This window comes from Pseudorasbora parva, chromosome 1 (genome assembly GCF_024679245.1).
Source record: "Pseudorasbora parva isolate DD20220531a chromosome 1, ASM2467924v1, whole genome shotgun sequence".
In the NCBI taxonomy this organism is placed as follows: domain Eukaryota; kingdom Metazoa; phylum Chordata; class Actinopteri; order Cypriniformes; family Gobionidae; genus Pseudorasbora; species Pseudorasbora parva.
Window position 1 is genome coordinate 7,266,216 of NC_090172.1, and position 17,041 is coordinate 7,283,256.

The following is a 17,041-nucleotide window of genomic DNA, read 5'->3' on the forward strand; positions in this document are numbered from 1 at the left end:
TAAATAAATAAGGTTTTAGTTATTCAGTGACAACTATTTCCATTATGTGATTTTTTATTTATTTAGAAAACAAAAGGGTTCCATCTACAAAGTTTAATGTGTGCAAGGTGGCTATATGTAGTTATTATGGTGTGTTATTGGTGCTCAAATATTAGTAGTGATTCTTATATTATCAATGTTGAAGGCAATATTTTTCTGGAAACCGTGATAAATTTTATTCTTTGATAAATAGAAAGTTAGGAGGAACAGGCTTTATTTGAAATGCACATGTACACATTTTTCATCCTTGCTGGAAAAAAAAGACAAGGCAAGTTTATTTGTATAGCACATTTCATACCCCATGGCAATTCAAAGTGCTTTACATTAATTAATAAAAATAGTAACATATGCATGAGAAAAAAGAATACCATGTGGACGATTAAAAAATTAAGAACAAGCATAGTTAAAACAGTTGTAAAGTTAATAATAACCAAAGATAAGAACAAAGGTAAACTAAAACAATTATAAAAAGAATTAAAGCTGCGAGCAGCGATGGCGGGCCCAAGCCGGTGGCACCGCCACACCGGTGGCATCAGCTTAACTGTGCACAGAAGGCCAATAGGCATTTAATATGGGAAAAAAATAAAGAAAGGGACTATGTCAAAGTCATTTGAATTCACCTCATTAACTGCAGCAACTGGTGCTGCTATGACCAGGAACCACAACAGTCATATCTCTGAGATCAATTACATTTTATTCATTAATTTTATGTCAGATGATGTCAAATGTCAATTTCAAAATGAGTGCAGAATACTGTCCAAATGCTGAAGTTGTATTATCCTTACACTTCTCTTAAAAATAAATTAAGCCAAATCACAGAGACCGCAACAATGATTTTAATATCAGTGTCAGGTAAGAGTAATATGCGTGTATATAATTTATGGAAGTTTATTATAAACAGGCACTTTAATAAGATCATGTGAAATTAACTTTTTTTATCCATTTGAATTCTATCAATAAATAATTAGTTTAAAGAGGTGTCATACGTGATCTTTGCAAACACAGCACATGACCTTCTTTAAAGCCCATGTTATAGAAAACAATTAAAAGTATTGGGACATCACTTTCAATTATGTGCAAATATATTTTTTGCAGCTCAAAATTTTGTAAGTTCAGAAGACCAGTATTTAATTAAAGATATAATATATGTTTTAGTTTTTTACTTATTTTTCACAATAAAGTGATAGATATTTGTGATAGCCTATGATATGAAAGGGTTAAATTATGAAAACACAAGAGAAAAGGTGACACACACACAGAGTGAGAGAGACCCCCTCCACACACACACACATACACAGTGATCCTAAGAGAGGGAGAGGGAGGGGGGAGGGGGAATGACAGACACAAAATCTAAACAGTGAGAGAACATTGTTTTTATTTCACTGTCTGAAAACACTGTTTTGCAATAACAACAATAGTTTTATCTTCAAAACAGTGTTCCCTAGGACATATCCAACCTGGTTACTAAATAAGGCTACACTTCCAACTTCTGGTTATTCTATATACCGGTAGCTCATTGGTTATCATTTTTGTCCTTAAACATTAATCTTCTCATTTTTAAGTTACACACACCAATTACTTTTTGTTGAAAAAGACAATTAAATGTGTTTTTTCCTTTGTTAGTAATTTTTTTTAAATATTGATATGTTTTATTAATAATTATTTGTATTAACACAATTATTTAACTAATTATATAAAACAATATTGTCAATGCCCTACAAATAAACTGGTTTTATACATTTATTTTTTTATTCAAACCCAGAATAATATGTTTAATCCTTTAATGCAGGCCAAAGCACAGCATTGAGAGGTAATCTTTTTAGCGCACACGCACACACACACACACACACACACACACACACACACACACACATGTCTGGTTCACTATCTTTCTGGGGACTCATAGACGTAATGGTTTTTATGCTTTACAAACCATATATTCTGTCCTCCTGCCTCTACCCCTAAACCTACCCATTTCACAAAACTTTCTGCATTTTTACATTTTCAAAAGAACTCATTCTGTATGATTTATAAGCTTTTGTACCCATTGGGACCTCAATTTAGGCCCCTACAGTGACATGTGTCCCCATGAGTCTGTGTGCATTCAGGTTGAAGTCCCCACCAGGCTAGAACAACACACACACACACACACACACACACACACACACACACACACACACACACACACACACACACACACACACACAGTAGTAATGCTGAAGTATGCTGCAGGCAACTCAAATCAGCTCAGCCCATCCCCCCATCCACAACAACCCCCCCCCCCCACCCCTGCTCCTGCCCCTCACACACACACACACACACACACACACACACACACACACACACACTCATGTCTGGTTCACTATCTTTTTCTGGGGACTCACCATAGATGTAATGGTTTTTATGCTGTACAAACCATATATTCTGTCCTCATACACTGCTCCTACCCCAAAACCTTCCCATCACACAACTTTCTGCATTTTCACCTTTTCAAAGTAACTCATTCTGTTTGATTTATAAGCTTTTGTACCCATTGGGAAGTCCCCATGAGTCTGTGTGCATTCAGGTTTAAGTCCCCACCAGGCTAGAAAACCATTCACACACACACACAGAGGTAATGTTTTTTTGCTTGAAAACTTATACAATATTGCCCTCTACTGGTCATTTAAGTGAGAGCATAAGTGTTGAAAAAAAACAACAAAAAAAACAGTGTGATATAGAGAATAACCAGCAGGTGGGAGTATAGCCTTATTTATGAACCAGGCACTTGTGTTCTTATTTTGTGTTTTTTAGGCTTTTGCTACGGGAACACCGTTTGAGATATCCAATAACCGTTCGCATTTTAGCATCTTCTGTATATTTACTTTATGTTGTCCGAGTTTGGAGGAGATTGAATGAATCGCTTTTGAGGAGAAGGTAAAAACTCAGAGCTCGCTTTGCCACTTCTTGTTATCTTCCAACCAAATTATCTGACTTCCTGTTGGTCAGAGCTAATGACTGTAAATTAGAAAGTTGTCCGGCTCGAAATGTACAATATATATACCGAGTTTGGTGAATGTAGATAAAACTAACCCCCCCACTTTGGACAAAAGTGACACACTTCCTGCTGCCAGTTGGTGGCGCTATAACTTTGACTCACAAAAGTCATATCCATGTGATCGGCCTCTTACAACGAACACACAGCTGAAGTTTCATCAAAATGAATTAATGTACGCAAAAGTTATAACACACTTCCTGTTTCCCTTTTCTCGCCATAAATTTGTCTCTTCGCCACGGCCAAACCGTTTGAGATATCAAAAAGTTGCTTGCAATTTAGCATCCTCAGTGTCTTGACTTCAGGCTGACCGAGTTTGGTGCTGATCGGATGAATCGTCTAGGAGGAGTACCGCAAATTCCAGAGCATGCGTTTTCCGAACAACCCATTATAGCTCACTTCCTGTTGGGCGAAGCTTATGACTATGAGTGCGGAAGTTGTTTGGCCCGATGAGATCTATAAGTGTACCGAGTTTCATACATGTACGTGCAAGTGTGTTTAATATATAGACCCTGTTTTTCAAGGGGGCGCTGTTGAGCCCCCCTGCCACGCCCGGGGCAAAGGCCTCTACCAGACCCTGTTGGCCGCGCATTCCGATGTGTGTGCAAAGTTTCAAGAGTTTTCGAGCACGTTAAGTGCCCCAAAAATGCCCAAAAGGCGAAAAGATAATAATAATAATAATAATAATAATAATAATAATTAAAGCTGCGAGCAGCGATGACGGGCCCAAGCCGGGGGCACCGCCACCCCGGTGGCATCAGCTTAACTGTGCACAGCAGGCCAATAGGCATTTAATATGGGAAAAAATAAATAAAGGGACTATGTCAAAGTAATTTGAATTCACCTCATTAACTGCAGCAACTGGTGCTGCTATGACCAGGAACCACAACAGTCACATCTCTGAGATCAATTACATTTTATTCTTTAATTTTATGTCAGGTGATGTCAAATGTTAATTTCAAAATGAGTGCAGAATACTGTCCAAATGCTGAAGTTGTATTATCCTTACACTTCTCTTAAAAATAAATTAAGCCAAATCACAGAGACCGCAACAATGATTTTAATATCAGTGTCAGGTAAGAGTAATATGCGTGCATAAAATTTATGGAAGTTTATTATAAACAGCCACTTTTATAAGATCATGTGATTTTTTTTTTTTTTTATCCATTTGAATTCTATCAATAAATAATTAGTTTAAAGAGGTGTCATACGTGATCTTTGCAAACACAGCACATGACCTTCTTTAAAGCCCATGTTATAGAAAAAAATTAAAAGTATTGGGACATCACTTTCAATTATGTGCAAATATATTTTTTGCAGCTCAAAATTTTGTAAGTTCAGAAGACCAGTATTTAATTAAAGATATAATATATGTTTTTGTTTTTTACTTATTTTTCACAATAAAGTGATAGATATTTGTGATAGCCTATGATATGAAAGGGTTAAATTATGAAAACACAAGAGAAAAGGTGACACACACACACAGAGTGAGAGAGACCCCCTCCACACACACACACACACACACACACACACACACACACACACACACACACACACACACACATGTCTGGTTCACTATCTTTCTGGGGACTCATATACGTAATGGTTTTTATGCTGTACAAACCATATATTCTGTCCTCCTGCCCCTACCCCTAAACCTACCCATTTCACAAAACTTTCTGCATTTTTACATTTTCAAAAGAACTCATTCTGTATGATTTATAAGCTTTTGTACCCATTGGGACCTCAATTTAGGCCCCTACAGTGACATGTGTCCCCATGACTCTGTGTGCATTCAGGTTAATTCAAGTCCCCACCAGGCTAGAACAACACACACACACACACACACACACACACACACACACACACACACACACACACACACACACACACACACACACACACACACACACACACAGTAGTAATGCTGAAGTATGCTGCAGGCAACTCAAATCAGCTCAGCCCATCCCCCCATCCACAACACCCCCCTTCACCCCCCCCCCCCCCCACACACACACACACACACCCACACCCACACTCATGTCTGGTTCACTATCTTTTTCTGGGGACTCACCATAGATGTAATGGTTTTTATGCTGTACAAACCATATATTCTGTCCTCCTACACTGCTCCTACCCTAAACCTACCCATCACACAACTTTCTGCATTTTCACCTTTTCAAAAGAACTCATTCTGTCTGATTTATGAGCTTTTGTACCCATTGGGAAGTCCCCATGAGTCTGTGTGCATTCAGGTTTAAGTCCCCAGCAGGCTAGAAAACCATTTACACACACACACAGAGGCAAGGTTTTTTTGCTTGAAAACTTATACAATATTGCCCTCTACTGGTCATTTAAGTGAGAGCATAAGTGTTGAAAAAAAAAAAAAAAAAAAAAACAGTGTGATATATAGAATAACCAGCAGGCGGGAGTATAGCCTTATTTATGAACCAGGCACTTGTGTTCTTATTTTGTGTTTTTTAGGCTTTTGCTACGGGAAAACCGTTTGAGATATCCAATAACCGTTCGCATTTTAGCATCTTCTGTATATTTACTTCATGTTGTCTGAGTTTGGAGGAGATTGAATGAATCGCTTTTGAGGAGAAGGTAAAAACTCAGAGCTCGCTTCCCACTTCTTGTTCTCTTCCAACCAAATTATCTGACTTCCTGTTGGTCAGAGCTAATGACTGTAAATTAGAAAGTTGTCCGGCTCGAAATGTACAATATATATACCGAGTTTGATGAATGTAGATAAAACTAACCCCCCACTTTGGACAAAAGTGACACACTTCCTGCTGCCAGTTGGTGGCGCTATAACTTTGACTCACAAAAGTCATATCCATGTGATCGGCCTCTTACAACGAACACACAGCTGAAGTTTCATCAAAATGAATTAATGTATGCAAAAGTTATAACACACTTCCTGTTTCCCTTTTCTCGCCATAAATTCATCTCTTCGCCACGGCCAAACCGTTTGAGATATCAAAAAGTTGCTTGCAATTTAGCATCCTCAGTGTCTTGACTTCATGCTGACTGAGTTTGGTGCTGATCGGGTGAATCGTCTAGGAGGAGTATCGCAAATTCCAGAGCATGCGTTTTCCGAACAACCCATAATAGCTCACTTCCTGTTGGGCAAAGCTTATGACTATGAGTGCGGAAGTTGTTCAGCCCGATGAGCTCTATATGTGTACCGAGTTTCATACATGTACGTGCAAGTGTGTTTAATATATAGACCCAGTTTTTCAAGGGGGCGCTGTTGAGCCCCCCTGCCACGCCCGGGTCAAAGGCCTTTGCCCGACCCTGTTGGCCGCGCATTCCGATGCGTGTGCAAAGTTTCAAGAGTTTTCGAGCATGGGAAGGGCCCCAAAAATGCCCAAAAGGCGAAAAGATAATAATAATAATAATAATAATTAAAGCTGCGAGCAGCGATGACGGGCCCAAGCCGGGGGCACCGCCACCCCGGTGGCATCAGCTTAACTGTGCACAGCAGGCCAATAGGCATTTAATATGGGGAAAAATAAATAAAGGGACTATGTCAAAGTCATTTGAATTCACCTCATTAACTGCAGCAACTGGTGCTGCTATGACCAGGAACCACAACACTCACATCTATGAGATCAATTACATTTTATTCATTAATTTTATGTCAGATGATATCAAATGTCAATTTCAAAATGAGTGCAGAATACTGTCCAAATGCTGAAGTTGTTTTATCCTTACACTTCTCTTAAAAATAAATTAAGCCAAATCACAGAGACCACAACAATGATTTTAATATCAGTGTCAAGTAAGAGTAATATGCGTGCATAAAATTTATAGAACTTTATAAACAGGAGAATATTTGAAAATTGCTCTAATATGCCACATGTATCACAGCAGCTGGTGCCACTATGACCACAAGCCACACCTATTATGAAATTTAAATATAGATTTTTTTTTTAATGCACTAGGATATAATGGGTCACTCTCAATTATGTGCAAATGCATCTTTTGCAGCTCAAAATTTTGTAAATTCAGAGGGCCAGTGTTTAATTAAGATATAGTATTTTCTTTGTTGTTTTTACATATTTTTCACACTAAAGTGATAGTTATTTGTGATAGCCTCTGATATGAAGGTTTAAATTATGACAATCAAGAGACAAGGTGGCACACACAAAGAGTGAGAGAGATCCCCTCCACACACACACACACACACACACACACACACACACACACTCACACAATCAAAATGAAGCTGGCACCATCCCCCTACAAACAGACACACACACACACACACACTGAGAGAGAGAGAGAGAGAGAGAGAGAGAGAGAGAGAGAGAGAGAGAGAGAGAGAGAGAGAGAGAGAGAGAGAGAGAGAGAGAGAGATTAAACATGATTTTCAACAAAACAAAAATAGTAAAATCTAAACGGTGGGGAAAAGTTTCAAGCCACACTCATGATGTAATTTAAATATAGATGAATTCTAATGTAATGGGATATAAGTCATTTTCAAATATGTGCAAAGTTATCTTTTGCAGCGCAACATTTTGTATTTATTACAGTATTTAATTCAAGGTATTTGTAGAGGTTTTTTTTTTTTTTTAAACTCATTTTTTTTTACATTTGTATTAGCCTATGATATGTTAGGGTTCAATTATTACCATCGAGAGAAAGTGACACACACACACACACACACACACACACACACACACACATATCTGGTTCACTATCTTTTTGGGGACTCACCATAGACGTAATGGTTTTTATGCTGTACAAACCATATATTCTGTCCCCCTACACTGCTCCTACCCCTAAACAGTAGTAATGCTGAAGTATGCTGCAGGCAACTCTTATCAGTTAAGCCCATCCACCATCCCCCATCCACAACAACAACCCCCCCCCCACACACACACACACACACACACACACACACACACACACACACTGTAGAAATCAATGACACATGTCCCCATGAGGCTGTGTGCATTCAGGTTGAAGTCCCCACCAGGCTAGAAAAAAGAACACACACACACACACACACACACACACACACACACACACACACACACACACACACACACACACACACACACACACATACACATGTCTGGTTCACTATCTATTTGGGGACTCACCATAGACATAATGGTTTTTATGCTGTACAAACCATATATTCTGTCCTCCTACACTGCTCCTGCCCCTAAACCTACCCATCACACAAAACTTTCTGCATTTTCACATTTTCAAAAGAACTCATTCTGTATGATTTATAAGCTTTTGTACCCATTGGGAAGTCCCATGAGTCTGTGTGCATTCAGGTTTTAGTCCCCACCAGCCTAGAAAACCATTCTCACACACACACAGAGGCAAGTTTTTTTGCTTGAAAACTTATACAATATTGCCCTCTACTGGTCATTTAAGGGAGAGCATAAGTGTTGAAAAAAACCACACAAAAAAAACAGTGTAATATATAGAATAACCAGCAGGTGGGAGTATAGCCTTATTTATGAACCAGGCACTTGTGTGCTTATTTTGTCTTTTTTAGGCTTTTGCTAAGGGAAAACCATTTGAGATATCCAATAACCGTTCGCATTTTAGCATCTTCTGTATATTTACTTTATGTTGTCCGAGTTTGGAGGAGATTGAATGAATCGCTTTTGAGGAGAAGGTAAAAACTCAGAGCTCGCTTTCGACTTCTTGTTATCTTCCAACCAAATTATCTGACTTCCTGTTGGTCAGAGCTAATGACTGTAAATTAGAAAGTTGTCCGGCTCGAAATGTACAATATATATACCGAGTTTGGTGACTGCAGATAAAACTAACCCCCCACTTTGGACAAAAGATGGCGCTACTGAGCCCCTCTACCACGCCCGTTTCTGAATCTTTGCTTGCATCTTCTGAACAGCATGTCAGATGTGTGTGTCGAGTTTCATGCAATTTCAAGCATGCTAAGTGTCTCAAAAACACCTAAAAAGATTATTGGACTTTGACACGTTGCCATGACAACAGTATTTCAAGAATCAGGAATCCATTTATATGTCTATATCTGCCATGTTTTGACATTATACTGATGAAGTTTGAAGTAAATCGGGTGAAAATAAGATGGGGATTTAAAGCATTTTTGAAAGTGACACACTTCCTGCTGCCAGTTGGTGGCGCTATAACTTTGACTCACAAAAGTCATATCCATGTGATCGGCCTCTTACAACGAACACACAGCTGAAGTTTCATCAAAATGAATTAATGTATGCAAAAGTTATAACACACTTCCTGTTTCCTTTTTCTCGCCATAAATTCGTCTCTTCGCCACGGCCAAACCGTTTGAGAAATCAGAAAGTTGCTCGCAATTTGGCATCCTCAGTGTCTTGACTTCATGCTGACTGAGTTTGGTGCTGATCGGGTGAATCGTCTAGGAGGAGTATCGCAAATTCCACAGCATGCGTTTTCCGAACAACCCATAATAGCTCACTTCCTGTTGGGCTGACGCATAACTTAGAGCACGAAAGTTGTTCGGCCCGATGAGCTCTATATGTGTACCGAGTTTCATATATGTACGTGCAAGTTGGTTTGATTTATAGACCATGTTTTCAGACCCCACTTTAGGGGGCGCTGTCGAGCCCCCCTGCCACGCCCGGGTCCCAGCCTCAGCCCGGCCCTGATGGCCGCGCATTCTGATGCGTGTGCAAAGTTTCAAGAGTTTTCGAGCATGGGAAGGGCCCCAAAAATGCCCAAATAGTCGCGTAAAAAAATAATAATAATAATAATAATAATAACAAATAATCCTTAGAAGAACAATAGGGCTCTGCGCCCTTTCAGGGCTTGGGCCCTAATAATCCTTAGAAGAACAATAGGGCTCTGCGCCCTTTCAGGGCTTGGGCCCTAATAAAGAGATAAGATTGGGTGCAATCAGTCGGACGTACAGTGGCTCAGAGCTTATTCAGTAAACGCACAGCTGAACAGATGTGTTTTGAGTCTGGATTTGAATGTGGAGCACATCTGATATGTTCAGGAAGCTGGTATTAATTTCTTGTTTTTATCTTACCCCAAACTTTTGAATGATTTCCACAACAATGCTGAAAAATATTAACAAGCATATAAGAAGGATTTCTGAAGGATCATGTGCCACTGAAAAATGAAATTTCAGCTTTGCCATCTCAGGAATAAATTACATTTTAAAATGTATTAAAATGGAAAACATTTTTTTACACTGTAATATTTCATGAGAGCATGAGATATTTCTTACACACACACACACACACACACACACACACACACACACACACACACACACACACACACACACACACACACACACATGTCGTGTTTCCATGTTTTATGGGGACTTTCCATAGGCGTAATAGATTTCATACTGTACAAACTGTACATCCTATCCCCTTACACTGCCCCTGCCCCTAAACCTACCCATCACAGGAAACATTCTGCATTTTTACTTTCTCCAAAAAACTCCTTCTGTGTGATTTATAAGATGTTTTCCTCATGGGGACCTAAAAATGTCCCCACAAGGACAAGGATTTCGGATATTGCCATCTTTGTGGGGACATTTTGTCCCCATAACGTAGGGATTACCAGGTCACACACACACACACACACACACACACACACACACACACACACACACACATAGTGTTTCCATGTTTTATGGGGACTTTCCATAGGCATAATGGATTTTATACCGTACAAACCGTATTTTCTATCCCCTTACACTGCCCCTGCCCCTAATTTATAAAATGAATAGGGTCAGTCTTGATTTCATGCCGACTTAAAATTTTTGGGCCACTGCACTTACATTTGTAGTATTTCTAAAGACTTTGGTTGCCATCCAGGGCTGGATATGAGGAGCCCTGATTTAGTGATTGGCAGACAAAAAAATTGGTAAACCTCTTTTTTTTTTACTTTTGTTGAGTAATAAGCATAATGTAAGGTCACCGCTCGATAATGCAGAATAAACCTTGACAGGGTGATCACGATCCTGCTGCAAAGCAGAGGGTCTTGTATCAAGGTTATTTTGCCTATATCGGTTTACTTACTTACTTACTTGTTGACTTTGATAACAACGCATGGCCTCTTCATTTGTTATCTGTTCTCATCTTTTATGCAGTATCCATCATGGGCAAGGCCAGCTCGGTTTTTAACAGCGCTCGAAGACTGGAGGTGGTCCGGACGTGCATCGGCTTCATCTTCGACAACAAGACTCTGGAGACAGAGAAGGTGATGCAATCATTTATGTGATGACAGAAGGATTAAACCCCCATATTCCCTTGTACATCTGGAAAAAGACAGCATGCAGATTAGCACGTATTAGTGATGCCATTCGTAGCACGATAAGCAAAGCTCTCCAGCTGCAAGTCGTACAAGCGTAGGAGGGAAAGGGGTGAACAAACAGTCACACATATTCTTCTAATTTCCCTGCCCTTATCACTAATACTAACATTATTCTAACATTTAGCATGACTGATATTTGTCTAAGGCATCTAAACATATTTTCAGTCTAAATAACTTTGTGCATATTACCTGTGGCAAAGGAAATTTGCTCACAGGGGATCTTTTGGAGCCTGCCATCATTTGTGATCTATCCCCAGTGTGTTTGCGTTGGAATGGTAGCCAGCTACCTGCACACATTGAGTTTAAATTGTAGGTTATACAATGCAAGCTTGCATCCCTTTACAGTTGTAAAAATGTTGTGCTCGCTGCTTAACGGCTTCTCTGAGCCAGTAAAGACATCACCTCCACACAACCTCAGCCCGAGCAAACCTGAGCGGAGGGTGCTGTCTCCGTCTAGACGCAAAATCGCATCAATAACAACCGTTCTGGAATTTTAACTATGGGTCAGAGGTCAACTAGCTGGATTTAACTGGAATGATAGCGGCCTTTGCATGCATGCATTCAAGGGAACCACTTCTGCATCCAGATGAGGGCGGCCCAGTCTGGTTTAGGTGAACGGTCCGCATTTAAAAGCATATGTTGTAGTAATGCCTTGACACTGTTGTTTCTTTAGGCACTCCCTGCAGCTCTTCGGGCACTGAAAGGCAAAGCAGCACGCCAGTGCCTGACCGAAGAGCTCAGCCACCACGTCCAGCAGAACCGCGCCATTCTGGACCACCAGCAGTTTGATCATATCATTCGCATGATGAACTGCGCTCTACAGGTGGGCATCAATTTCACTAGAATTTATTACCACAGCGACATAAAAGAAAAACAGCACCAGAGCAGTTAATCAAGTAATACCATTTGTCCTGGCATCCAGATCCAGATCGAGAAATACAGGAATGCTGCAACATTAAAACACTGGATTTTACTGTTTCAGCTTTTCAATAAACAGCTTACAGCTATATAATAGATGTTATGGGCTCTATCATATGTTATGGACTTTATCATATATATATATATATATATATATATATATATATATATATATATATATATATATATATATATATATATATATATATATATATATATATGATAAAGTCCATTATAATAATTGGCTATGTCATAATAATATTGTATATATTGACATTTTTTTGACATAAATCTTATTGAATGTTGAGCAAATATTTTTTTTAAATAAAGTAGATAGACATATAGACAGATTAGACAGATAGACTTTCGGATGGATGGACGGACGGACGGATGGATGGATGGATGGATGGATGGACATATAGATGGATGGATGTATGGATATTAGTGGAGGATGAAGAATGTTAGTTATGCGTCTCGTGGAAAGAGTCTCTTAAAATGTATACTAAGGGTAAACCACAAACTGCCATGTAGGGAAAATCAGCAGCTCTTTGTTCTCCCTTTAAAATACTGCCGACGGGACCTCCTGATAGGATCTATGACGTAAAGTAGGTTATTAATTAAATGCAATGCCTGGAGTCTTTTTAGAAAGGGAACAGCAGATTTAGTGTTAAACAAACATCTCTGACAAGGCAAAATCGAAATGGACCTTTTAGTTCGAAAGTTCCAGATTCTCCAGAAATTTTCCGCCAGCACTGTGCCGGCACTGAGCCAGCATGACTTATTGCTCTGTTTTATTATACTAAAGGAAATAATATTGCTTTAATTCAGAGAGGTATTATTGTTTGTCACACTTTAGAACAGCTCGCTGATCTATAGGTCTGCAGCTTCCTGAAAGAGGTTCGTTAGATTTATGGGAATTTGTTTTGCGTAACCGTGTCTCTTTCTTGTCATAGCGCTTCATGACTGATTGTGTGTTAGTCCATCACATTCCTTTATAAACTGTCACATTGCCATTAATCTCGGAGCAGAGTAGGGTCCCGCTGGTAGTTCCTTGTGTTTTACAGCTTCACGTCGGTGTGGTTGGGGGGGATTTTAATGATGCTGTGCTGTTTAAACAGCTAGCGACTTTTATAGAGTCACTGGACATTCCGAACATACTTTCAGCAAAATAATACAGACCAGCTTGGGCCGAGGATGTCAACATCTGCACCCGAGAAGAGCGGGGTTGTTAGACTAAAACGTTTTGAAAACACAATTTAAAGAAAAATGTACATTTCTATATATATATAGTTCAAAAGGAGATAAATATTTGTGCATAGTTGTCATCTGATAGCTAAGCTGTATGTAGGTCTGTAGTGTATTGTTTTCCATTGTGAGATGAGATACAGATGTGGAGCGGCTTTCAAACGATGCAATGCATGTGCTATCAGCTATCAGAGTGTGTTAATCAAGATGAGAGACAGAAACAAGCACGCTGGGCCCAAGCAAGAGTGATTTCATGTAGACCTCCAGAGACCGTGTGAAGGGCAAAGGTTGTTTGGCACCACAGGCAACAACATGACATGAAACAGGGAAGAAAATGACAAGCTATATGATGTAGAAGTCTGAATAACATCAGAGAGGGTAAGCAGCATATGGACGGTCCATGTGTCCGATTGTCTTTGATCTCCTCTTCCAAACCTAATATAATATCATAAACACTTGCATTTTAAGGTTTCATTGTTACAGTGTAATTATATATTTAAGTACTGAGAAATAATTATTAACTACATGTACTGTATGGGGTTAGGTAGGATTAGGATTTGCTTGAGGGTTAGTTGCACATTTTACTATGGTAAGTACATGTAGCATATGTAACAAGGACACTGTAAAATAAAATGTTACATAATGTAATAATATAATATAATAATCACTGAAGTTGATCAAAAAGAGAATTAAAAAAAAAAATTCATAAATATTTTTGTATATAAATGTTTTTACACCAAAGCAAAGTCCATTATTATTATGGACTTTTATATATATATATATATATATATATATGCACACACATGGTATAAAACAATATATATTATATTATAACACTGAAAGTTTATATATTTTAAAGGGATAATTGACTCAAAAATGAAAATTGTTGTTCCAAACCTTTATGAGTTTTTTCTTCTGTTGAACAGAAACAAAAAAGATATTTAGAAGAATGTTGATAACCAGGCAGTTGACAGCACCCATTGACTTCCATAGTATTTTTTTCCTACTCCAGGAGTCAATGGGTGCCGTCAACTGCCTGGTAGGCTTGGGCGGTAATACGGTAAAATGGTATACCGCGGGATCTAAAAATAGCAACGGTATCAGTTTCAATACCGTCAAACCGTCAAAAAAAACAAAAAACAGATCAACTTACATATTGCTGATCAACAATTAATTATTAAATATTAAATAAGTTGAACTAATTAAACTATTTACATATTAAATACTATTTATTTATTAAATGCCTAAATATGTGTATGCGTTGTTGTGACAGCGTGGATGAGAGAGAGAGAGAGAGAGAGAGAGAGAGAGAGAGAGAGAGAGAGAGAGAGAGAGAGAGAGGGGAAAAGACGGCGAGTCGGGCACTGAGTTATTATCGAAAAAGAACACAACTTCTGCAGTTTGGAAGTATTTTGGGTTTTGACGGTAAATACAGACGAGGCAATTTGCAAATTGTGCAACAAAAAGATGACCACGAGAGATGGAAATACCTTGAACCTAAGGGCGCAAATCCGAAACCACCATCCACTCACTGCTGCGTGGATGAAAAACCGAGCGCACCCTCGGACTATGCTGTAATATTGCCGAAGCCTTTTGTCACACAGCTGGCAATGTTTTGTGCAATGGCAATTGTCTGACAATTGTCTCATAACGGTAAGCATAAAACGTGCAGAGAGTTTCTCAGGGGCTCAAATGTAAAAAAAAAAAAAAAAAAAAAAAAATATATATATATATATATATATATATATATATATATATATATATAAGCCAAGCCAACAGTTTGTTGACGCTGTCTGAGCCTTACATCATAATGTTTTAATTATTCACGGTAATACCGTATACCGAGGTAAAATAGGGAGGAGGTTTGACGGTATCAAAATTTGGATACCGCCCAAGCCTACTGCCTGGTCACCGAAGACTTACGGCATGTTTCCTATAAAAACATCTGACATGTTGAAGTTTTACATGCTGTCAGAAAGTGACATAAACCATGAAAAATCAACCAATCAAAGCAGTCAGACTGAAGCGGTTTCCAGAAATATGATTTGATTTCAAACCACATATGAATGTAGCTTAAAAGAGATTTGTAAAAATTCAGTTCCATGTAATTTTTTTTGTTGTTGTTTGCCATTCTCACTTGCTAAATATGATCAGCTTTCAGTCGGATGTGCACAAAAATCAGAGCTGGACTGACAGTCTGCTCAAGGCTTATGTCACCGTAAAATAAAGTGTTACCCTGGCTTTAGAGACTTTATGAAGAGCACTCTCTTCCAGAGATCTTATCAGACTGACGTTGTTACTACCGTACTGTTGGAAACTTTTTTTTTTCTTTTTGTTTTATGCAGGACATAAATCTTCCACCTCAGACGTGGCTGCAGTTCTTCTTGATTTTCACTGATGTTTAGGTGGAAAGATCTCCTCGAAGCTTTTGGTATTTGCATTTTGTTGGGGAGCGTACATAAATTTTAGGTTCCTGACAGGTATGCGTATTTTCGAAGAACAAAACTCGCATTACAGAGCAAATAATTTGAGTTTATAGCCTAATTATTTAATAATCTTGCTCACAAGATCAGGGAAAGCATCACAAGAATTTTGTAATAATTGTTCTGTTGCATTTCAGGGTAACGTAACACTGATCTTTGCACTCCAATATTGTGCAAAGACAACAAGCGTTATAAAAGATCTCCACATTTTCGGGATAGTTTGTCATGTCTTGTGTGTGGCGCCGAGGTCAATGGATTTGTCTCAGATGAGCTGTAAGGGAAACAAAAATAGATTGCCTGGACACCCTAATTGCTTTCATATTGCTTTCATGCGGGTGCTCTCATCGCCTTCAACGAAGAGCTCCAACAGACAGCAGAGACGCCAGTGATTAATCAAGTTATGTTTTTTTGTTACTATCTGCCCTAAGAATAGCTCGATACATAATATCACAGACGCACGCACACAGGCGTTTTGCTGAAATCGTCACACTTGTTCTAACTGTTCTGACTGCGAGGGATGCAACAAACTAGAATGTTCCTACTTTGTATTGTAGGTTTTTTACAATACAGACTGTTTCAAAGCAGCTTCACATTAATAAAACAGCAAAAGTACTGTGTTGTAAATGTAAAATGACGGACAGACATTTGAAAGGATGGATGGATGGATGGATGGGTGGATGGATGGATGGATGGATGGATGGATGGATGGATGGATGGATGGATGGATGGATGGATGGATGGATGGATGGATGGATGGACAGAAAGACAGACAGACATATGGATGGATGGATGCTCTATAGAAGGCAATAATTCAATGTCAATGTTGCTTCAGTTCAGTTCAATAACACTTTCAATGTAGAACATTTTATGTCATTATCCAGCCCAATTTAGTATTTTGTTCTCATCCGATAGTGTCAGTGCGATTTAAATCGATAGCATTCCTGAAAATTGAACTGTAGGAACCCAATGTTCGGCACTGCAGAGTGAACGTCAATCAATA

General features: G+C 38.8%; 1 protein-coding gene across 2 annotated transcripts in view; it reads left to right on the plus strand.

The window, feature by feature from the left end:
• The window catches only part of sbf2 (SET binding factor 2), a 179,750-nt gene that overhangs the window by 81,809 nt on the left and 80,900 nt on the right, over window positions 1–17,041 (plus strand). For both annotated transcript variants that reach the window (XM_067414596.1, XM_067414667.1), the window contains exons 15-16: window positions 11,172–11,281; window positions 12,069–12,218. In XM_067414596.1, the coding sequence (XP_067270697.1) occupies window positions 11,172–11,281; window positions 12,069–12,218 (260 nt within the window). The remainder of the gene's footprint in view (window positions 1–11,171; window positions 11,282–12,068; window positions 12,219–17,041) is intronic.